Source organism: Periplaneta americana, chromosome 10, assembly GCF_040183065.1.
Source record: "Periplaneta americana isolate PAMFEO1 chromosome 10, P.americana_PAMFEO1_priV1, whole genome shotgun sequence".
Lineage (NCBI taxonomy): Eukaryota > Metazoa > Arthropoda > Insecta > Blattodea > Blattidae > Periplaneta > Periplaneta americana.
Window position 1 is genome coordinate 90,604,800 of NC_091126.1, and position 21,944 is coordinate 90,626,743.

Below are 21,944 nucleotides of genomic sequence, written 5' to 3' on the forward strand. Positions count from 1 at the left end.
CTGTAATACCCAGTAAGTTGTTAGATGAATGTGCATGTTCGGTATGTGAAGTTTACCAAACGAATTACAGACTGCATTTTAACGAGAACGTTAAAAAACCAGAGGTATCGCCTACTGCAAATACCAATAAACCTAATGCCTCTTTACTACCATAATAAGAGAAAAGGTCTCATTACAATCTCATCCTGGCAATAAGAAATATAATATTTTTCACATATACATAATATTACTGAGTACCATAATCTTTCGAAATTTAAAAATAATACAACAGAATAAAATTATAAATAAATGCAAAGAAAATATTTTCAAACTATTTATTAAAAGCTTAATTTATACATTTCTGTACAGAGAAGATATGACTAATATATGAAAGTTAGTATATACTTACATAAATAAAATTCTTCCAGTAATGAAATTTAATTACAGTATAACTAATATGACCATCTGTAAAAGTATCATTGTCAACAGATTTTCTCGTGCATTTATTCAGGCAAGGATCATAATCTCTCACATTTCAAGATAATTTCTAACATATTAACTTTATAAAAATATTTCTTTTCCCCCGTGAAGAACTTGTCTGAGCCAAACATTTAATTGTTGATGTATCTTTGCTCTATCTTGCTCAAGATACTTGTGAAATTTCTCACAAATACCTTCTCTGGAATGAGAAAAGTTCGTACTATTACTTCTGAAATTTGACAACAACAGCACATGAAATAAAGAGGCTTGGGGTATAAATCATGTCAGTGTCTCTCTCTGTTGGATATTAATGGAGAAAGAAAACACTGAAAGATTACAGATTGTGTGCCAAGCCACCTTCACTCTTCACATTTTCTTCTTCTTGAGGAGAACTTTCCTTTTGGAAGAAGATTCTAGCACTGCTCAAACTATAGTACAGCAAATCAAACTCCTAGAGATGAGGGAGGAAGAAAAAAACACTGTTTAGATTATGTTCGTGTACTAAAATTACAAATAAATATAAGAATTAAACTTTAATTGGTGAAATAATCAATTATGGAATAATAAAATTTAACACTGCATACAAATTAGAGAGAGAAATTGAATGTTTCAAAAGCTCACTTCCAATATATTAACTCTCCCATGACACCAAGCATAGTACTCCTACATTGATTTTTCTTTTTGCGATTCCTACAGAAATAATGTATTTTCTACTTATTGACACCAAACGAGTAGTGTATGTCATATCGTTTTCCTGCGGTATTAATTTACTGACTTTATTCATTTTTATTTTAGTTGGTTATTTAACGATGCTCTATCACCTACGAGGTTATTTAGCGTCGATGAGTTTGGGGATAGCGAGATGATATTTGGCGAGATGAGGCAGAGGATTCGCCATAGATTACCTTGCATTTACATTACGGTAGGGGAAAACCTCGGAAAAAACCCAACCAGGTAATCAGCCCAAGTGGGGATCGAACCCACACCGAACGCAACTTCAGACCAGCAGGCAAGCACCTTAACCAACTGAGCCATGCTGGTGGCTTTTATTCATTTTAGTTTTCAAAAGAGAAATCTTACACAATAAACCAATATAGACTACAGGTTTCAAAAACAAGAAATTAATGAATAAACTAATGGAGTGAAATTTCAAGATAGTAGAGTGACTTTCTCAAAGAGAGCAGACTTGATTTAGAGCTGTTGTAAGTTTCAGTGGAATACTTCTAATTCTGACATAATACGAGAGAGAATTTTGGAGGTACAATACCTTACATGCATTAATTTTTTTATGTACTTCAGTCTTCATTTAAAACCTTAGTCTAATTAATGAAACACTATGGATTAAAAAGAATTATGAACAATTTGTCACAAATTCATACAAAACAGCAAATTAATCACTCCATAAAATGCATAATAAGGTATATAATTTACATAGAACACATTGTTATTATCAATATACTCTAGTACAGCAATTCTTAAACTGAGAGCTAATAGTCAGGGATCCACATGTGAGTTTTCAAAGTAAAATTTGATTTTTTATACTGTATCATATTGAAAAATACAATAAAAATACCATGCAATGCCAGCAATAACTGTAACTTAATGAAAAATGTTGTAACTGTAACTTTCTATTATTAACAAAGCTAATTTTTACAAAGTTAGTAAACTATACTTGAGTTTGTAATAATTTGTAAAGAGAAAAATAAACAGGTTATACACCTGAAAATATCTTACTTCGTACTAAGCAAAAGTATAAAGGTAATGCAGGGCTGGGAAACAGCTACTCTGAGAGAGCTTAGCTTCTCCCGCTACAGTTGCTCTTGTACATATATACTCATGTTGACTGCTCTGTTTACATTACGAGTTTCCTACTCCTAGGTTAATGTGTTAAGGGTTGCAGCAAAGTGTACATCATACGAAAGGGGTCCTCGCAGTCATGAAGTTTAAGAACCACTGCTCTAGTACTTTCATTGTAAGTTTTCCATCTCTTTTACTATGTACCTACAACTTAAGCTATGGTCACACATTCGTACTTTTGTGGTGCTAATGAGAAAGTAGCAGCTGTCAAAACAGCTGTTCGTAACTGTTGCTTGTTGCACACTGCTTTGAAGTAGAACAGCATTGCCAGGGTTGCAATCACAGTATCTGAGATTGATGTGATTACTGTGATGCCATCCAAATGTAAAATTAATGCTTTATATTGTTTCTATGTAAGATATTTTATTGTTTGACGTGAAAAAAGAACAATTTTATTTAGGGTTGTAATGTACAGTCTTAGAAAAATGTTTTGTCCCAGAAAGGAGGCAGTGTGCATTATCATAGGATGAGCAACCTGGTTCACAAGAGAATGACTAGTAGTTGAGGTAATAGATTAGTTTTGTTTCGTTGTATGTCTGATCATGCGCACTGCCTCCTTTCTGGGACATATAGAGTATCTGTATGATAAAACCTTTTTCTAAGACTGTACAATACAGAGTGCATAATACGGTGATAACAATTTTTTATAAACATTTCACAGAATATTTTCAAACAACGTTGCCAACATTTTTACGCGAATGATACTATTGAAGTATATTGGCACTGTATCCAGCTTTATAGAAAGTGGGAATGGAATTATAATAAAAGTGTAGAAACTATTTCGTCTGAAAATATACAGATTAAATTAGTGGGAATAAGTGATCAGTGAACGTTACTGATTCAAGTGAATAAATTAGTTGACAACTATGGAAGCGTTCATCTTAACATAAACAATGTTGGGAACAATTAATAAGGAATTGAGAGAAGTGATTGTTAAGTTAAATGAGATTAGTAAGAATAAGATAGATAACTAGGAAAGGGAGGGGGTAACTAGAAAAAGAAGGGACGGAAACAGAGGGGAGAGATGTGATAGAAAAGTTATCAGGGTCATTTATATGTAATAGCCAGATGTTTAAAAAAGCATAAGCAGAGTATTATGTATCCAAGGAAGTGATGGCACTGTATGCAGAAATGTGAAGGGCCATCACGACCGATGTAAGCTAATGGAATAAAATATATATATCATATCATAGCGTATCCGGCTTTATAACAAAAAAAATATCTTGAATACTATTAGAGCAGAAAAATAAATAATAGAGCTAGCTGAACCCAAAGAATGCTTACAGAATTTGCTTAGTGTTGATTATCAAAACAAAAATGAAAGGCGTCAATCTAGGTACAATTTCAATGCAAATTTCAGAAGCCAATCAATTCCAGACACTCGTAGAATAGTTTATACATTTATTCATTTTTTCACTATAGCTCTCGAAGCAGATTATTTATAACTCCTCATTGTTTATTATTCTTATTCATTTTTGACACTGAAACTTCCTCTTTTTGTAGTTGGACATTTGGTTCTCTTTTAAAATTAATGCACTTTATAAGTACACTGCTGCTTGCAATTTATCATTAGAACACACTTTTATTTATAACACGAATCTAATGATAAAACGCAAAACTGCGGCTGCAAAAATAGTGCAATGTGTGTGAACAGGCTCACAATTTCCTGTCAGAACTTGTTGCAGCACGAAAAGTAGATGGCTACAAACTAATTCTGGCTTGTGTGTGAACACAACGTGCAACTTTTGCAGCTGCAGTAGAAAGTCTGCATACAAAAAGTAGTGATTGTGACCATTGCTTTATTAGGTATTACTTACTTGCTGATAAATATCTAGTCTCCTTGCAGTCAGAGTCATTGTCTGCTGAAGTTTCTCATCATCTTTTGATGCAGTAGCTTTGTGCTTGCTAAGGGCCGTTTTGTCTTTACTGTACTTCTCTCGTACTGATTGAAACCAATGTAGTGAATCAAATTCCTCATACTGGTTCAGTAACTTTAAGATGTATGCTATGCCTATTAAACAAACAATGTTAACACTTACAAACAAATATTACATCCTTCTTTGAACATAATGTTGTGACACAATTTTCAAAAGCTTACATAATTCAGATGACTGAGGCATAGTTAGTTCATGGGGTTTTCCAATACTCATTGGATTCTACTATAGAGGAGTGGGAATGAATGGTGTCTGAGATGGTGTCCACTGAATACGCATGTCAGAATAAGGTTACAATCTCATAATCTTCTATATTAATACTCATTTTATCAATTAAACTTTGATAGTTTGTTAAGTGTTGTATTGAAGTCTTACTGCTGGGTGAGCAATCCTCCTTGCATCCATGATTTTACAGCTTACAGCTAGTCAGCTAAGATGGTTATAAATTCCCTGTCTTCACAGTACTGAAGGTTGCATCAGCTGTCAGTGTGAGTTGTACTCTTACAAGATAAGTGTGTGTTCTTTAGGCGATGTAATAGTGTGTGAATACAGTGTGCTAATTAAATTAATATGGCTCAACTCAGGTATTCTATTCCCCATAGAGTATTCATGTAAGATTCATACGTAAGTACAGAATCGACTCGTGCTATAAGGAGATTATTTCAAGAGAGATTCCCAGATGTCGAAGTTCCAAATCCAAGTTCGATCCAAAGATTGGTAAATAAATTTCCTGAAACGAGAAGTGTTTTTCATAAGTGTAGACAGCCATGTACAGTACTCACAGAAGAAACTCTAGATAACACTGAACATGGCTCTGGAAAATTTCCTTAGAAAATCACTTCGACGTCTTTCTCAGCAAATGGGAATTTCCTATAGCTGTGTTTGAATGACTATAAAGTTACTGAAGTTACCCTTGCTTGATAGGGGTGAATAAATTACTTTTACTTTACTTTTTTAAGTGTTGATTAGTAATAACTAGACATCGGAAGTTAAGGCACTAAAAATGGTATTTTTGGCGCCTAAAAAGGCTCTAAAAATAACAAAAATAGGGCAATAAAAGGCAATGAAATTATATATTGAATCACCCATAATTCATAAAGTAAACATCCATAAGACCATAAGTAACTTAACAAAGTACACTGGAAAAGTAGTTTCTTTGTTCTATAGACTTGTTTCACTTGTACTTATTCATCCACTACTTCACGTCCATAATTTGAGTTACAATAAACAACAAGCAACTTTTCAAGTTTAATGCACAAACTTCTGTCACGTTTATTGGACAAAATTAGTGTGACAATGATTAATGTAACAATAATGAGACATCGGTAGAGCCACAAAGTCCTACCAGCAAGCACCATCTTTGTCCACCACAAATTATAGTTCGACTCACTGGGATTCGAAACCGGGTTATCAGCATGGAAATCCAACGCTTCATGTATTCAACTAATAATGGATGTTTGTTGTTGTTTAGTCAACTGTACGAAGACAGGTTTGAACCTCACAAGTGACACCAATAAGGCATCATTCATGAGGCAACTAAGCCAGGAATTAATGGGGTAGGTCAGTGCTGGAGTCAGGTAGCAGTGCTGGGTAAGAACAAGGTCGAAACAACAACACTGGATTGCAACAGGGTGTCCCATATCTATGGTTACTATAAGAACTGCAATTTCCTTAGTTTCGAATGCAGAAATGAATGCAGTATTGTTGAGTGAGTAGTCATATAAAGAAAAAGGAAAAAAAGATACATATAAAAGCAAGAAAAAGGCAAAAAAAGTGCATATTAAAGTAAAAAAGACGTAAAAGGCAAAAAAGGCAAGATCAAACTTTATCAGAATGCTTCATTTCTCATGATTTGTGCACATTTACTAAAAGCCTTTAAATATGAACATTCAAATAAAACAGGCATTTTCCTAAACATCTAGTAATAACTTAGGCGAAAAACTGTAGGTAGATTTACTGCAGACTTCCTGACACCCATTCACAACAGTTAATGACTTGACTAGCCCAAGACCACCCGCAAGCAGTGGAAGCGGGCACGTGAAGAATTGTTCACCCAGTATCTCTAAGTATCTGCATATCTCTTTTGTCTGTAATTTTAATAAGCCTTAATCCCTCTTCTATAGCCGATAACTCCTCTAACTCCTGCCAGAGGTAGCCTTGCATGATGTAGAAGTCCAGCTTGAGAAGCATGTCCTTCATATCAAGAAGTAGCTTGAATGCTTATTGGAGGAGAAGAGCAAAACCGAAATAAAGAGTATTTCACATCAGTAGCACCTGTTTTCCTAGTATGAGTAGTTATTTAGGCGTCTGTTCTCCACATCAGGAGTGGCTTGAAACCAGGGAAAAAGTCCTACTACCTGTACGAATTGTTCCCTGATCTAATCAGTCAACAAAAAAGTAATGAACATAGGTTCTGAAAAGAAGATAATATATTTTCGACTGCAAATATAATAAGTCAAGCAAAAGTACTGAATGCAGAAAGAAAGTTCAATGTACATCATAATTACATGTATAGTAATGATGACGCTAATGCTACCTTAACTTACCCATTGCAAATCCATCATCTGTGAAAGCTGCTCCAACTTTGTTTTTCTTGCTCATTTTCTCCTTGCAAGTGATTGAGTACTCAACAAAGTTGATTGTAAGTGGAGGAACAATAATATGAAAGTTGCGAAGGTGCATATTCTTTGGATCTCGGAATACTGATGCAAATACTCCCACAAGTAGCTAAAATTAATAAACAATTAATGCAAATTATAATGAAGAAAATAGCACAGCTGAAGTACAGTGCGTCTAGAGATAGAGCAGACTGCAGGGACCTTGGACTGGGCGAGAGTTGTCGCACCTACTGCCAGATTTACATGTAAACAGCCGGCAAGTCCACTCTATCTCTAGATGCACTGTATTTTCGTCTTATTTATTGAAAAGTAATGTCATTAATTGTGGAGAAGTTTAATTTTGGTTTGTGAGTAAAGACCTAATTGAAATCATAGGCTAATAAGCATCAAATATGTAATTTGTTTTAACCTCTTATTAAAGTACAATACATTTTTTTTATTTTACAAGAAGAGTTCTCAGGATGGAACTGGAATCACTTCTAGTTTATAGACCAATGTTGTAGTTTAAATTGACAAATAATTTCAGCATTAAGAAAATAATAATAATTATGTGAGCATATGACTTGAGGCAATCCCAGGCACTTCATTTTTCCATTGCTGCTACACATCATCTCAGCTAAATGGGATAGAGCATTACAAGCATGTGCTGGTAATAATTTAATAAAAGGCTTGCGAAAAAATAATAATAATAAGATTGGGGTGGCGAGCAGAAGGCTATGGAGCAAAGAGCAGATGAAACAATGCTTAATTTACAACAACAACAACAACAACAACAACAACAACAACAATAATAATAATAATAATAATAATAATAATTAGTAATAATTTTTACTTTTAAAATAGGTTCCAAACTGTCATTTCGTTTCACTGATAGTTTCAGCTCAGCTGTGGAACACACTAGTAGTGAGGTGACTATTTCTCAACTAGGATAGGACCATGTCCCATTCTTTCATAGACGTAGATTTTACGAGGGCCAGTCAAATGAAAACGAGAGATAATTTTTTCTCTGCAGGGAAATTTTATTTCTCAAAATAATCTCCACAAGTGTTTAGGCACTTATCCCACCTGCTCACCAGATTTTCGATACTTTGTTCATAAAAGACTTTTGGCTGCTGGTGGCACCACTGCTGCACTGCCTCAATCACGTCACCATCCATTGCAAACTGGCGCCTTCCCAGGTCAGTTTTGAGCTTCCCGGAAATCTGGAAGTCGCAAGGTGACAAGTCTGGGCTGTTAAGGGGGATGTTCGAGCACCTCCCAGCGCAGGTCCCAAATGGTGTCATGGTGTGCCGAACTGTGTGTGGTTGTGCATTGTCGTGTAACAAAATGATACCTTCATGCAAATGTCCAGGTTGATTGTTTTTGATGGCACAACGCAATTCAGTATGGAGGATTTCGGAGTATCGAGAAGAGGTGACAGATTCTCCTCTCTCCATGAAGTGGCAGAGTAATGGACCCTCTGAGTCAAAGAACAGCATGAGCATCACCTTGTCTGCGGTTGTGAAATTTCTGAACTTTTTTGGGTGTGGTGATGTGTCGTGCTTCCACTGCATGCTGTGTTGCTTGCTCTGTGGTTCGTAGTGCTTGCACCATGTTTCATACACTGTCACAATATGTTCCAAGAAAGCCTCCCCCTCCTGTTCATAACGCATCAGATGTTGCAAACTCAGTCCCATTTGGTGTTGTTTCTGTTCACCTGTGAGACATTTTGGCACCCACTTTGCACACAGTTTATGGTACTTCAATCGGTTGTGGTTTATTGAGTATGCAGATCCATGACTGATATTCAGGTTTTGAGCCACTTCGTCTACTATACACCTCCGATCTACCTGGATGAGATTGTCTGCTGCAACAACATATTCTTCTGTGATGACTGTGTGAGACTGGGCAGGGCACAGGTCGTCCTCCAGTGATGTTCGCCCTTATTGGTATCGCTTTGTCCACCCATACACTCGAGCATGCGACATGCAGTTGTCCACATACACCTTCATACGGCTATGAATTTCAACTGGTGAAATGCCTTTGGTGGTTAGAAACTGCACCACACTACTGTACACTGCAAGAACTTGAATGCTGCCATTACTGTCAACGTCATCTTCGTCTTACTGCTGCGCATTCCCCCTACTCCCCGCTCATGCAGGTTGACCAACCTCGGACAATGCAGCTCTCAATTAGTACCAACTTCAAAACTTTCCCCCAAGGCGGTACGTAACTTAATTGTTGGTAGCCGATTTCTCATTTTCATTTGACTGACCCTCGTAATATTAATTAAAATGGACATGTTGGAGCCTGTAAGCTTACTTCCTTCACAAGTGGTAATGTCATTCATTACACTAAAATCTCTTTCAGCTTCTGTTCTGCTAATGAGGAGAGAATTTTTGCTTTGGTATATTAATGGCAAAGGGGCATGGCTTTTCCTATCCAGTTATCTTCGACGAAATCTCGGAAATCATAATTATAGAAAGTCTTCAACAAGTAGTGCACATACCGCTGAATTCCTATATTTTCAACTGGTTTTTAGCAAAATGTATAAGAGATGGTTAAATTAGAAAACTCCTTTTATTATATTGATTTTTTTCTCGTAAGCTATTTTAACAAAGGGTTCGAAAAAAGTACAAGTATTTAACGAGCGCTTGCGAGCCCCCTCCAGCACTCCTGGAGCACTAGACCCACAAGTGAAAGATCCTTGATGTTACTAGGTCTCAATCTTCAGAACCTCCATGTGGAATTGTTACATTTCAGGAACGAACTGTTTTTGGAACCAGCCGTTCGTGAACTTCCTGTGTGAACCATGCATTTTCTGAATTGGTGTAAACTATAGTAATCTCCCCTTATCCACAGAATCTGTATTCACAGTTAACCTTGGCGACTTTTTTTTAAGGATGTTAGTGCTACCACAGCAATCTAGTAAAGAACCTCATGGATGGAGATTACAATGGAACATAAATGGCGTGAATTGTATTATGTGAATGAAACCGCGTTTTAAATCGTTTCATTTCCAATAAAAGGATAATTATTATCGTAACCTTTACAATGTTCAGCAACTTAAATTGTTAATGTTCACACCTGTCTGTTATGTTGACATTAGTCATACCTAAATTCATTCATCTTTGGAAGAATACTCGACATCTTCCTCTTAATAAATAAAGAGATATTTCCTTTCAGTGGTGCATTTATCTCTCTTCTGTGCGCAAAATATATAATCTGAATTGTGAGTTGTACTCAAATGCTGATAATGAACATAATCTCTCCACTACTCTGTAGTAATCAAGTTATTTTAATAGAACAAAGTTCTAGTGAGATATGACAATGTGACAACACAAAGCGTTGAGCCTTGCTGTTATTGTCAGAACCTATAAACACCTCATATTGGTGCATGCATTTTGGAAGGCTCAGATCTATCTCGCCAAACTATAAATAACGAAAAAGATATATTTATAGGGTTCACTATTACATGCAGTATCACGTATTAGCAGTAGGTTTTGAAACATATCCCTGGCGGATATGGGGGGATTACTGTATAGGCAAGCATTCAATTTATCTTAAACATACGAGGCCTGCTCTGCTTCAGCCTACAAGCATGAAGCTCTGTTAGTTTTTTAAATGGGTAGGTTGGAAATACAATTTTATTTTTCGGAATACTTTGTCAAAGTTATTAAAAAAACGGGATATCAAAGTCTGAGTTTTTGAGAGTTGACTGTATATCGGGCTTTTACTGCATCAAAATTTTAGTATTTGCTCTACATATGGAAATGTAATAGTGGATGTAGAGTACAGAAAAATATCCTGTCTGGATTTTCTAGTCGGAACTTCAACAATTGCCGTTATTCTCAAATTTTATAATGAATTTGAGAACACAAATTAAAATATTTACATCAGTAATCAAGTATTATTGAAAGGTATTTATTATTTAATGATTGTATCCTGCACATAAGATATATATTTATTTGGTAAGGAAGTAACTTCAATTATGTCTGGAAATTAGACCAAGACAACAGTATTTCTGTAACTTCAGAACTGAAAGATTTATTACCTTGAAATACTCTGTTCCTTCAGCAAAGTTACGGACTAGATTTCCAATCACTTGATCCAAACGGTGTGCTGCATCTTGACACGGTACTGACAAACCCTCTTCTTTACACAATTCTTCAAAGTTTACAATATCTTCCAAATCAGGTATGAAACAGATGGCATTGGAACAACAATGAAGACCTCCAGAACGTATCATTCTGACATAACCCATGGCATTGCCTTGGACAGAAACAGAAAATATTGAAAGCACAGATGACATTTCTGTGATTTTTAATATACTTGCATAGAAAAAAATTTGCAGTATCAAATGCCAGTATACATGCAGACCATGTTTGATTTACAAGAATAAGTTTCAAGTAATAGAATAAAAAGACAATTGAAGCTTGTGGCCAAACAAAAGGACAAGTGCCAAATTGAGCAAAGCTAGAATTTTCAGTGGAACATCGAAATTGGGGCCTCTTCTATCGTAACTCATGGTCTGTTTCATCGAAAATCTGCGGGAGGCTCGTTTTCTTTTGTGCAGTGGATGTAACATGAGCTGAAGTGTTTTAAAACTGCCTCTCCTGCACAATTCGTTCAGCGGCACTTGTCCCGTTGTTTGGCTGCATGCTTTAATTATTATTATTAACCTCTTCATGTGAAGTGGTCTATACAGACTATTCAATTATTAATTAATGCAATGAAATGCAAAACAACTATAGTTAGAAAATATTATCAGTAACCAAAAATTGGTGTTCAAATTTTTAGTTTTCAGTAGCCAGGATTTCTTTTAATACAGCACGCACCATAAGCAGTACTGATTTATTTTATTTTGTAGCCCCTTATCCTGTGGCCCACATAAAAGCTTTCGGATGCCTGTTTCCCTGATGGCCTTGCTAGCTCACTGTCAAGTGTGATGACACTGACACGGGTAGAAGGCAGGATCAGCATTGCCAGAATCATCCTGAGTGTAGTATTCATAAGAAAAACACGTGGTCACAGAACTTTTTATACGTGAATCTGAATAAGTTGACTGATTTATGTCAAAATTTACGTTGGTAGTCGCAAGTTTATGTTCAACTATTCGCATGGGCGCCATCTTTTTTTTTTTTTTTTCGTTTAGCGGAAACAACGCAAATTACGATAATATGAAACTACGGCAGAGTAATTATAGGGGAAAAAGTATATTGAGAAAACATGTAAATGACGGGAAAACGTTAATTGCGGGAATGTAAAAGTGAGGTTCGAGTGTATGCTAATTTTATGTAGGATTTAAAAAATAGAAATATAACACTATAAGAGGTTTAAATATATAATTATGTACCACATTTAATTCACCTTCCAGGGAATGATGTTCTCATTCTTTGAAACAATAAGATCACAAAGAAAATTGTAAAAGTCCAAAATTATTAATGACACTTCATTAAATATGCAGTTAACACGCTGTTTGCATTCTTTGAATAATTACTACTATTAAAAGCTCCTTTTGTTTACCGCTTTCATTGCTGTCATTCCCCTTTAATAATAATGACCAAATAGGAATTTACGTAATTTGTGCACTCTAAAACATCTGGAATATTTTAACATGTTATAAAATGTAAATAGGCTAAATAATTGAAATATAAATGCAAAATTTAATGGACTTTTAAGATGGTATGGGATGGTTCAGTGGATAGATGAATGTGAGAGTGAACAATTTGCTGATTTGAATGGTTGGATGAATATCCAATTTAGCTGAATGATTATACTGTAATAAATTATCTCACCTATATGACTGATCAGCATTCGGAACTGGTCCAAATAGCTGAGTCCATCTGAAGTCAGACCAAGTTTTCGGATGCCTTTATTGAATTTATCTGCACGTTCATAAGAATATTTCTGTTCCAGTTGAGTCTTATTCTCTCGAAAAAATCGAATATCCTTTATTAAACGTGACTTGATGTGTTCGTCATACATGAATTGTGAAAAAATGAAAAATTTTTTCCTGAGAAACTGGTACGTAAAGTTAACCTGTAAATATACAAACATATTACACATATAAATATTCGCCACATGTGGTGTGGGGAAGTTTAAGTTTTCCTTTTTTTAATTGCATTATACATTTCTACCATACTTTAACATCAATGTTACCTCTAAATTTCAATGCATAATCTGCAGAACAATATCATATTTCATTTTCTTTTTCTGTTACGAGTTAGTGTGTGCTAAATTACATGTCTGTAAAATTTAAAATATTATTATGTTTTGGTAATATAACTAATACTAGGGAAACAAAGTTTCATTTGACTACTTTGCATCATTGCTGCTGTCGGCATTGTTAGAACCACAATAAAATGTGTTGTGTATAGTGAACAAAGAATATGTATGGTTATACATTTTTTCTTGTAATGCTGTGATTAAACACAATCACCGAGAGTAATATGGCTATATCACAAAATGGCACTGTTTATGTTATCTGGTGTGCTCATAAAAGCAAGTGCTGTTACAACTAAGACCACAACACAAGATTGTGTTGCTGTGATTATGATTAATTATTAAACGAAGAATGGCTCATTTTTGGTATTTTCTTCCACAAACTATATTTATGTATGGTAATTCAAGTGTATTAAACAGAATCATCCCATGGAGCAGAGAATGAGATAAGATTCTTAGCGGATCCCAAATCACAAAATGATCCCTGATCTGTTGAAAAAATCTGGAAGACAGGAAAGGTTAATGACAAAAAGTAAAAACACGTAATCTTCGCCAAGAAAAAATTGGATGATATTACATATAGCCTGGAATTTTCACATAAATTCATGCTGCTGTCTTTCACAGAAAACAAGTTAATATTGTTCCTGTGCGAAATGCTCCAAAGGTGTGAAAGTTTAACACACAAAAAATTACTAAAAGATATAATGCACAAAGAGAATCTGGATACCATGGAGGAACTGAAAAACAATGTCAAACCATTGCCACTGTTTGTCAAAGGGAACTGTAGCAAGTGATGTGTAATTTCTTAATAGATGCCAAAAATATTTTGAAAATGATGGTAAATCTGATACCACAGAAGAACTGAAAAACAATATCAAACCACTGCCATTGTTTGTCAAAGTGGAAAGTGATGTGTAATTTCTTAATAGATGCCAAAAATAACTATATATAAGAAAAAAATTAGTAAATATTGATAAAAGAGTAGAGTTTATTGTAATTATCACAATTTCAAATTGACTGCATGGTCCTGGATGTGAAAGTCCTAACTTGGCTCTGCATGTTTATATTATCACTCTACATTTATATTAAGTACAGAGTAAACAAATTTTTTTTATATTACCACACAACAGTTGTAGCTGTTGTTTCATTGCTACACACCAGTTGCAAAGGCAAATGAGCATTTGCATTTTATCAGAAAGCAAACTATGTAATATATCGTTAAATATTAGAAATTAAACAGCCATATATTCGCATAAGTAAAGCAAGAATGTGTTGAAACTATTTACCATCATTTTAAAAACATTTCTGGCATCTATTAAGAAATTACACAATCACTTGCCACAATTTTTTCTGATAAACAATGACAGTGATTTGACATTGTTTTTCAGTTCTTCCATGGTATACAGATTTTCTTTGTACATTCTGTCTTTTAGTACATTTTTGTGTGTTTAACTTTCAGACCTTCGTAGTATTTCACACAAGAACAATATTAACTTGTTTTCTGTGAAAGACAGCAGGATGAATTTATGTGGAAATACCAGACCGTATGTAATATCAACCAAATTTTTCTTGTCGAAGACTACATGATTTTACTTTTTATCATTAACCTTTCCTGTCTTCCAGATTTTTTCAACAGGTTAGGGATTATTCTGCGACTAAGAATGTCTCATTTAAAAAGAATCACAGGCAGCAAATGGGAAATACTCCAGAGATATTTTAAAGACAACCTACAAGGCATATAAAATCTGTCATAATATAATATAGCAGTGACACATAATCACAGCCTCCGTGTCCAGTACAAACCAACCTGAAACTGTACAAAACCAAGTACTAAGAATGATAACAGGAGGAAATAAAACTACACCAATCGCAACATTATGCATTGCAGATAGCCACAAACAGTGCCAACTCTATCATAACAAAATAACTCTGATCCGTGGGGGGAGGGAGGGAACTTAATAATATTACTACTTGACTTCCTACACTCTCAAAATTCCAATGAATTTAAATACTCAAGAAGTAATTTTATTATACAAAAAGTCACATCTCTTGGTCAAAGGCAAGGAACAAGCACTGGTAAAGGACTATCCTGTCGACATACCAGACACAGAGAAACAATGCTGAATTGCTAGAAAAAAATTTGAAGAAAGAAACGAACTTATCAGTCCTGCAAAAACTAGCTCTGGAAACAACAATGAACAGAAAACTTCCACAAGGAGAACGGATCAGTACTTACATTGATGAACTGCTACTCAATAAAGAATCTAATGAAGGAGCAGGAATTTACAGAAATTATTCTCACCTTTACCAGCCTAGGACCAAACACAACACACTCTGAAGGAGAATTAGAAGCCAAAAACACGTCACTGAAAAAATTATTTATATGAAATCTATCAATAAGGCAGTATTATTACGTGATTCAAAAGCAGCGATCGAAGCAGAAGTGAAACCTTCATATCAAAATTAGAAAACAAATTAAATAATTAAATCTGTAAATCACATACAATTCTAAGGAAAAATGAAATAGAAATATTTAGGAAACAATCAGTTCTACAATAACATTGGAAGTAGCAAAATAAAAAGTTCTTACTTGGAATAATGAAAGCAAAATTATAACACTTCAGAACTGAAAGTGAAAATAAGTAGTAGGGTAAAATTTGAAGAATAAACACCCAATCTCAGACTTTCCCAAAGCAGCATAAATGGCCTCATTCCATCTTCACACAGGACATTACTGTTTGGCACCACACCTCCAGAGAATGTCATTCTGTCCATCACCTTATTGTTCACTATGCAGAAATCGGAAAATAATGAGTAAAGACCGTCTTTTTAAGTATCAAGCCATCATGAAGACTGATGATGAAGAAGATTCTCCGCTAGAGAGATATTACTGGGATGCAAGAGATCCAATTACAAGAGCATTAGTGAACAATACATGTTGTAGTGTAAAAATTTGTTACGGTAGTTGGTTTTGTTTTTATTTGCATATTATTATTATTTTTCCATATTTCTAGTAATTTTATTGCATTTGTAAGTGATTTTTGTAGATTCTGATAGTGAGTATTCTTACTTTTCTTTCATGCAGAAGTCCATATTACAACATCGTCAGCAAAGACAACTACTGCTATCTGCCTTTGGGGCATGAAATTTTGAAATGTGTGGATGAGTTTTCCTCTAATTCCTATGTTTGACACTTTCTGAAGTAGTAACTCTCTGCGGATTTTGCCAAATACTCTTTTGAATTCTGCAAAACGTGCTACTATGCTCTCTTTTTTACTGAATGCATCTTTTGCATCTTGTGCTAATGTGGTATTTGATGTGCCATTGAATTTTACTTCCTGAAGCCCATATTGTTATTTTCTGTTTGTCTCAAGATAATACGTTTATCTTATTGTTACCATGCAGCAAAATTATTATTTTTTTTAAATAACTATATTAAAGATTTTGGTCCATAGGCATAATAGTGAGTTTGCTCTTTCCCTTTCTTTTAATTCGAATGACAATGGCTTCTTCCCAGTTATTTGGAATGCTTTTTTTTTTCGAGCTCCATATCTTTCTGAAAGCACTATATAAAATACCATATGTTATCTCTCCAAAGTGTAACATAAATTTTCCGCGAATTTCATCAGAAGTTATGTATCCTACTTAACTCTAAATGGATTATAGACGTGGTGAAAAAGAAACAATCTTAACATCTAAGAGTGTTGAGCAATAAGATTACCGTTGTGTTCATTATTCCAGTGCCATGAGTCCTGATGGAGTTGGCTATGTGCCTGATGTTGATGGTGTTCAGATGTTTGTTGTTACTTGATTGTTCAACAAATATTTGGTTGTTAAGGTTGTACAGGTACTTTGAAACGAAGATATGGATATTCCTCATGATCTCAAGAACATCCAGACCCTGCAACATTATCGTTGTTTACTTAGTTTTCATAAAATAAAAACAACTTACTTACAGTATGAGAAGTAAACAGCTTTCCAATTTGCCTTTGTTTGGGGCAAAGCATGAAAAAAATCCCAATCAGGAATCGAACCCATGTCCGAGCGTAACTCCAGATCAGCAGACAATCGACCGAGCTATGCCAGTGGCTAACATTTTTTTTTTAGTAACATGCATATAGTCATGTCAGTGCTATTCCATTTCAATCTCAACAGAGCTTTTAAAATTGAATGTCAGTAGATAACTCTAAACAGTACTCTTATTGCATATGTTGTTATGGTATGAATATTTCCTTAATGAATAGTTGGAATGCTGTATGAAGTAACTTGTCTGTTCATATGCCCTTTCATCAAGGAGTATAACAAATGATACATAATAAAATACATTCCTGGTACCTCATATGCATGCATTGACATACACAAACACAAACGAGTCCACACCTGTGGAGTAAGAGCGTATGGCCACAAAACCAGGTGGCCTGGGTTCGAGTTCCAGTTGGGGCAAGTTACCTGGCTGAGGTTTTTTCTGGGGTTTTCCCTCAACCCGATATGAGCAAATGCTGGGTAACTTTCGGTGCTGGATCCCAGACTCATTTTACCAGCATTATCACCTTCATCTCATTCAGAGCCTAAATAACCTAAGAAGTTGATAAAGCGTCGTAAAATAACCTACTAAAAAAACACATACAACATTTTTTTTTTAATTAAGGACTTACTTGTTCTAAGGTTTGACTTGGCAAGTGGTCCTCAACAGTATTCAGGCCATAATTGAAGTGAGCTAAACTTCTCATCTCCCCATATGTCTTCCAATCATGAAGGGCCACTGTGGTCAAGTTGTAAAATGTCTGATCCAAATAATGTTCCACAAAGCCTGAAAGTGACAAGAAATGTTATGTGTTACATTTCTTCACTCCTCATATGAAACTTGCGTAAGATATACACTTTCGCTAGAGCCAATCCATTTCAAATCAACACGGGCAACAACTCGTCCCTCTTGGATAGTTGTGAATCTTTCCAGATTAAAAAATTTTATGGTTTTATTTAATTTTGTGAAGTATTAAATGTCTCTGCTGAATACAGATTTTGGAATTAATATTGAGATTTTTGCCTTACTTCTTAATGTCAAAATTTGAATACCTCAAGTATCTGAGCATCTTGAAGCTTATGAAACAGTCTTAAAACATTACATAACAACAATGTAATGATCTTGAACTACATTTCAAGGTCATGTGTTGAAAATTATGACCTTGAATTTCTCAAACATGTCACAATTAAAAAATTATGAAAAATAAAATGCACATTCATATCTTATATTTGCTTAAAACACCAAGGAAAGTTCAGGCTGGAAATCTAAATAATTTCCAGGTAATTAAATTTTTGTTCCTGCCAATAATAACCAGCACTACTACAGAACAGTGTTATATAGATTATCACAGCCTTGAAAAAAATAAATTGTCTTATAATATCATTATACATTTATAATGTTGATAATCCTGCAGAGGTCCTATTTTAGAATTAACCGGAATTAACTACAGAATGCAGCACTCACTGCATCATGACTCGGCTGTTCTTCTAACCTTTCGTTGTGTTTGAATTGAGAGAGTTCATCAACTTTAATTCAAGTTAGTTCAAAATTATTATCATTCTGTGATAATTAATTAAAAAACCAGAAAACCAAGTTCAGATTACATTCGTTAATTCATTATTATTAAATTAAATGTAGTTATGAACAATGAGAAATTTCTGCTATAACACGTTTAATTAAACGAAACATTCACAGGTTTCTAAAAATCAAAGACTTATTTATCAACGGTTGGCAGATTTAATAGAAGGACTAATATCAAAGGAGAAGTTTGTTATAAATGCCGAATCAAGTGTTATAAAATCAGAAGACAATCCAGTAGCAACAACAAAGTAGGAGGAATCAGTGTTTCACAGACATCATAGGAGATCATGTCAAATGAAACTGAGAATGCAATTGCTTCCGGTATTGCTATTGATCTGTTGAATAAATGATAGTGTGCAGGTTGGCTGGCAAAGAAAACATCCCAAGAAGGTAAAGAAAGCTAATGGATGTAGTTCAAACAAGAATATTAAATTATAATTTCAACATCTTGATTACACAATTTTTAACACTGTATCAGTTATATATAAATATATAAAAATATAATTTAAATGTTAGTGAAGCTGAGGCACCTGAAAGTCATGATTAAGCAGGATTTCAGGACATGTTTTTTTAAACTAAAGACATTACTATGTCACTCTTTTATAGCTGTTCAACAGCCTAGTTTCGGAAATGAACTCCAGTTGACTCTTCATACAAATTAACATATTGTGTAGTATGATTTTACAGAAAATTATTCCTTTATTCTAGAAAATGAGGTTCAGACATACCACTAGGATAATGCACAACTACAAATCATCCCTTCATCATCTATTTCAGAAGTCCATATGCCGCTTTAAATCATGTTACCCATGTAGTCATATCATACTGTCTGAATCATGACACTGCAGCTGTGCACCTTCATTAGACATTCATCAGGCCTGGCCAAGGGAGCTGTCCTGACCTGGCATTCGAGGCATGGGTGCAGAAAGCAAGTGGACGGGTGCTCGAAGTTGAGTGCAATGGCAGACTCAAGCACAACTCGTGTTTTACTAGTGGAGCAGCTTTTATTAATATTTTCAAATAAATGCTTCCCAAATAACAGTTGTCAGTTTAAGTGTATGTGCAAGAATTACTCTATTTATCTAATAGGTTTATTCATTTTTGACTTGTTTCACATCTTCAAGCTTCAGTGCTAATGTAAGATCTATGGAATATAATAAATGAAATGAAAATAAAAAAAAATGTTATATTAGAATAATATGTATCCTTGCATGTACCAAAATAAACAAAATAATAAGATTAATTTAATTCAGAGATTATAGTATACTTAACATAAAAAGACGATTTCTCTTGACTACAAAAAATTCCACGATATTACACTATGTGTGTCACTGTGCTACGAGACGTGAAATATCTGGCCATAGGAATAGTCTTACAAAAGAGATTGAAAATCACTGGCAAGTAAACAATAAAAGCAAGACAAGGCTGCAATACGCTGGCATCTCTAATAGCTAACATCAGTTGTTAGACTTGCTAAATATTATTATCATTGCAACTATTAATAATAATGAAATAATATCAGTAATATTATTATTATTATTATTATTCAAAATTAAACTTGCCTCGTTTGCACAGTCTTTCTCAAGATTCTGTGGCATAACAGTGAGAATGTCTGACTGCGAAACGAGTGGACCCTGGTTCAAATCCTGGTTGGAAAAGTTACCTGGATGAGGTTTTTTCCGGGGTTTTCTTTCAACCCATTAAGTGCAAATGCGAGGCAACTTTCGGCACTGGACTCTGGACTCATTTCACTAGCCTTATCACCTTCACCTTACTCAAATGCTAGATAATCACAGCAGTTGATAAAGCATCGTAAAATAAACCAATTAAAAGAAAAAGGTCCTCAGTCATTTTTGTACGACCCTCTTTTACGAACAAATCATAAGTATTAGCATGTTTATTTTTATAATGGCACTCCACATTATATTGCCCATGAAAGTACCACATATCAGGCATCTCGATCAGCATCTATTTGAAGAAAGAAATATTTTTCTTTCCAATCTATCTCCTGGGTAAGGAAACCTGTGCGTCTCCTCTCCAATCTGCATTGTTCGAATCTACATTATTAGAGCGATCAGAGTTTAGAAAATACCATTGGATATACAGGTGTTTTCTTAGCGGACATCCCCCCATCTTTGTATTCCATTTATTCGATTACTGGAAATACAAATACAGTAACATATAGGCCTAAATCCATCTATAAACAATATAAAGAGTTTATATTTGAAGCAATGCTTAGTTACAGTACTCAAATTTATTTTTGTTGTTTTATATACATTAGAGAATACGTAAATAACTTATTTTAGTTATATTAAAATGAGGAGGCATGTCCGCTATGAAGACGCCTATATACCCAATGATATTTTCTAAACTCCCGATGCTCTATACATGATGCAGTTTGTACATCCGCCACATCACGAGTCTCAGACTCAAGAGGCAGCAATAGAATGACGCACCATGTACTATCCCATCTCTTGCTGTATGCCCTGGGAGCTGGATGCCTCCAGAGGGCAGGGCTGGTATACATGATCAGAAAATTACAATTAAAAGTTAAACATATAGCCTACTATTTCTCAGATGGTTGTGTAGCACAATATAAAAATAAAAAGGATTTCATGAACCTCAGCTGCCATCAAAAATATTTTGAAGTGTACGCCGGAAAAGGCCATGTGATGGTCTCGCTGGAACAATGGAATGTTTAACAGCACGAGCTAGTCTACAAATACCATATAGTGACCAATTTATGACTCCCCTTCAGCTGTATACCTGATGTCTACAAAATGTAAAATCATGTAACTCTGAATATTCTAATACCTCCCAAAACAATGAAGAACAGAAATTTCTGCAAGGAATATTTAGAAAATCACGTGCAATATCAGAAAATCAAAGGCTTCATGCTTTCACTTCCATCAACGCAAACAGATTAAGAAGTAAAATTTATTCAAATGCTGAACAGTTTAAGGAAAACAAATATTGTCCTTAACCCTAGCAATACCTTGTGTCCACATTATCCAAAATTTATATTTTCAATATCTAACTGATATATTGAAAATACGAAACCACTATTTATTGTCAGTTATGAATCTTTCTATCTTACTGTGTTATTATTTAGTAGTTTTCACTGATATTTTTACCAAAACACGAATATATGTCAAGGTGGACAAAAAATATCCCCCTCTTAGTAAATGGTGTAACCCATAATACAAGGTTTCACGTTATTTCAACTATTTCAAGAATGATGCAGGACTCATGGCCAATATAATTTTT

The 21,944-nt window shown here is 34.6% G+C and overlaps 1 protein-coding gene across 3 annotated transcripts in view; it reads right to left on the reverse strand.

Moving 5' to 3' along the window:
- Window positions 1-300: 300 nt before the first annotated feature.
- The window catches only part of SWIP (strumpellin and WASH-interacting protein), an 85,360-nt gene continuing 63,716 nt past the window's right edge, over window positions 301-21,944 (reverse strand). For all 3 annotated transcript variants that reach the window (XM_069837903.1, XM_069837905.1, XM_069837904.1), the window contains 7 exons: window positions 17,728-17,882; window positions 16,794-16,973; window positions 12,646-12,889; window positions 10,902-11,119; window positions 6,797-6,977; window positions 4,134-4,327; window positions 301-910 (listed from right to left, as the gene is read on the reverse strand). In XM_069837903.1, coding sequence (XP_069694004.1) covers window positions 794-910; window positions 4,134-4,327; window positions 6,797-6,977; window positions 10,902-11,119; window positions 12,646-12,889; window positions 16,794-16,973; window positions 17,728-17,882 — 1,289 coding nt within the window. In that variant the 3' untranslated portion in view covers window positions 301-793. The remainder of the gene's footprint in view (window positions 911-4,133; window positions 4,328-6,796; window positions 6,978-10,901; window positions 11,120-12,645; window positions 12,890-16,793; window positions 16,974-17,727; window positions 17,883-21,944) is intronic.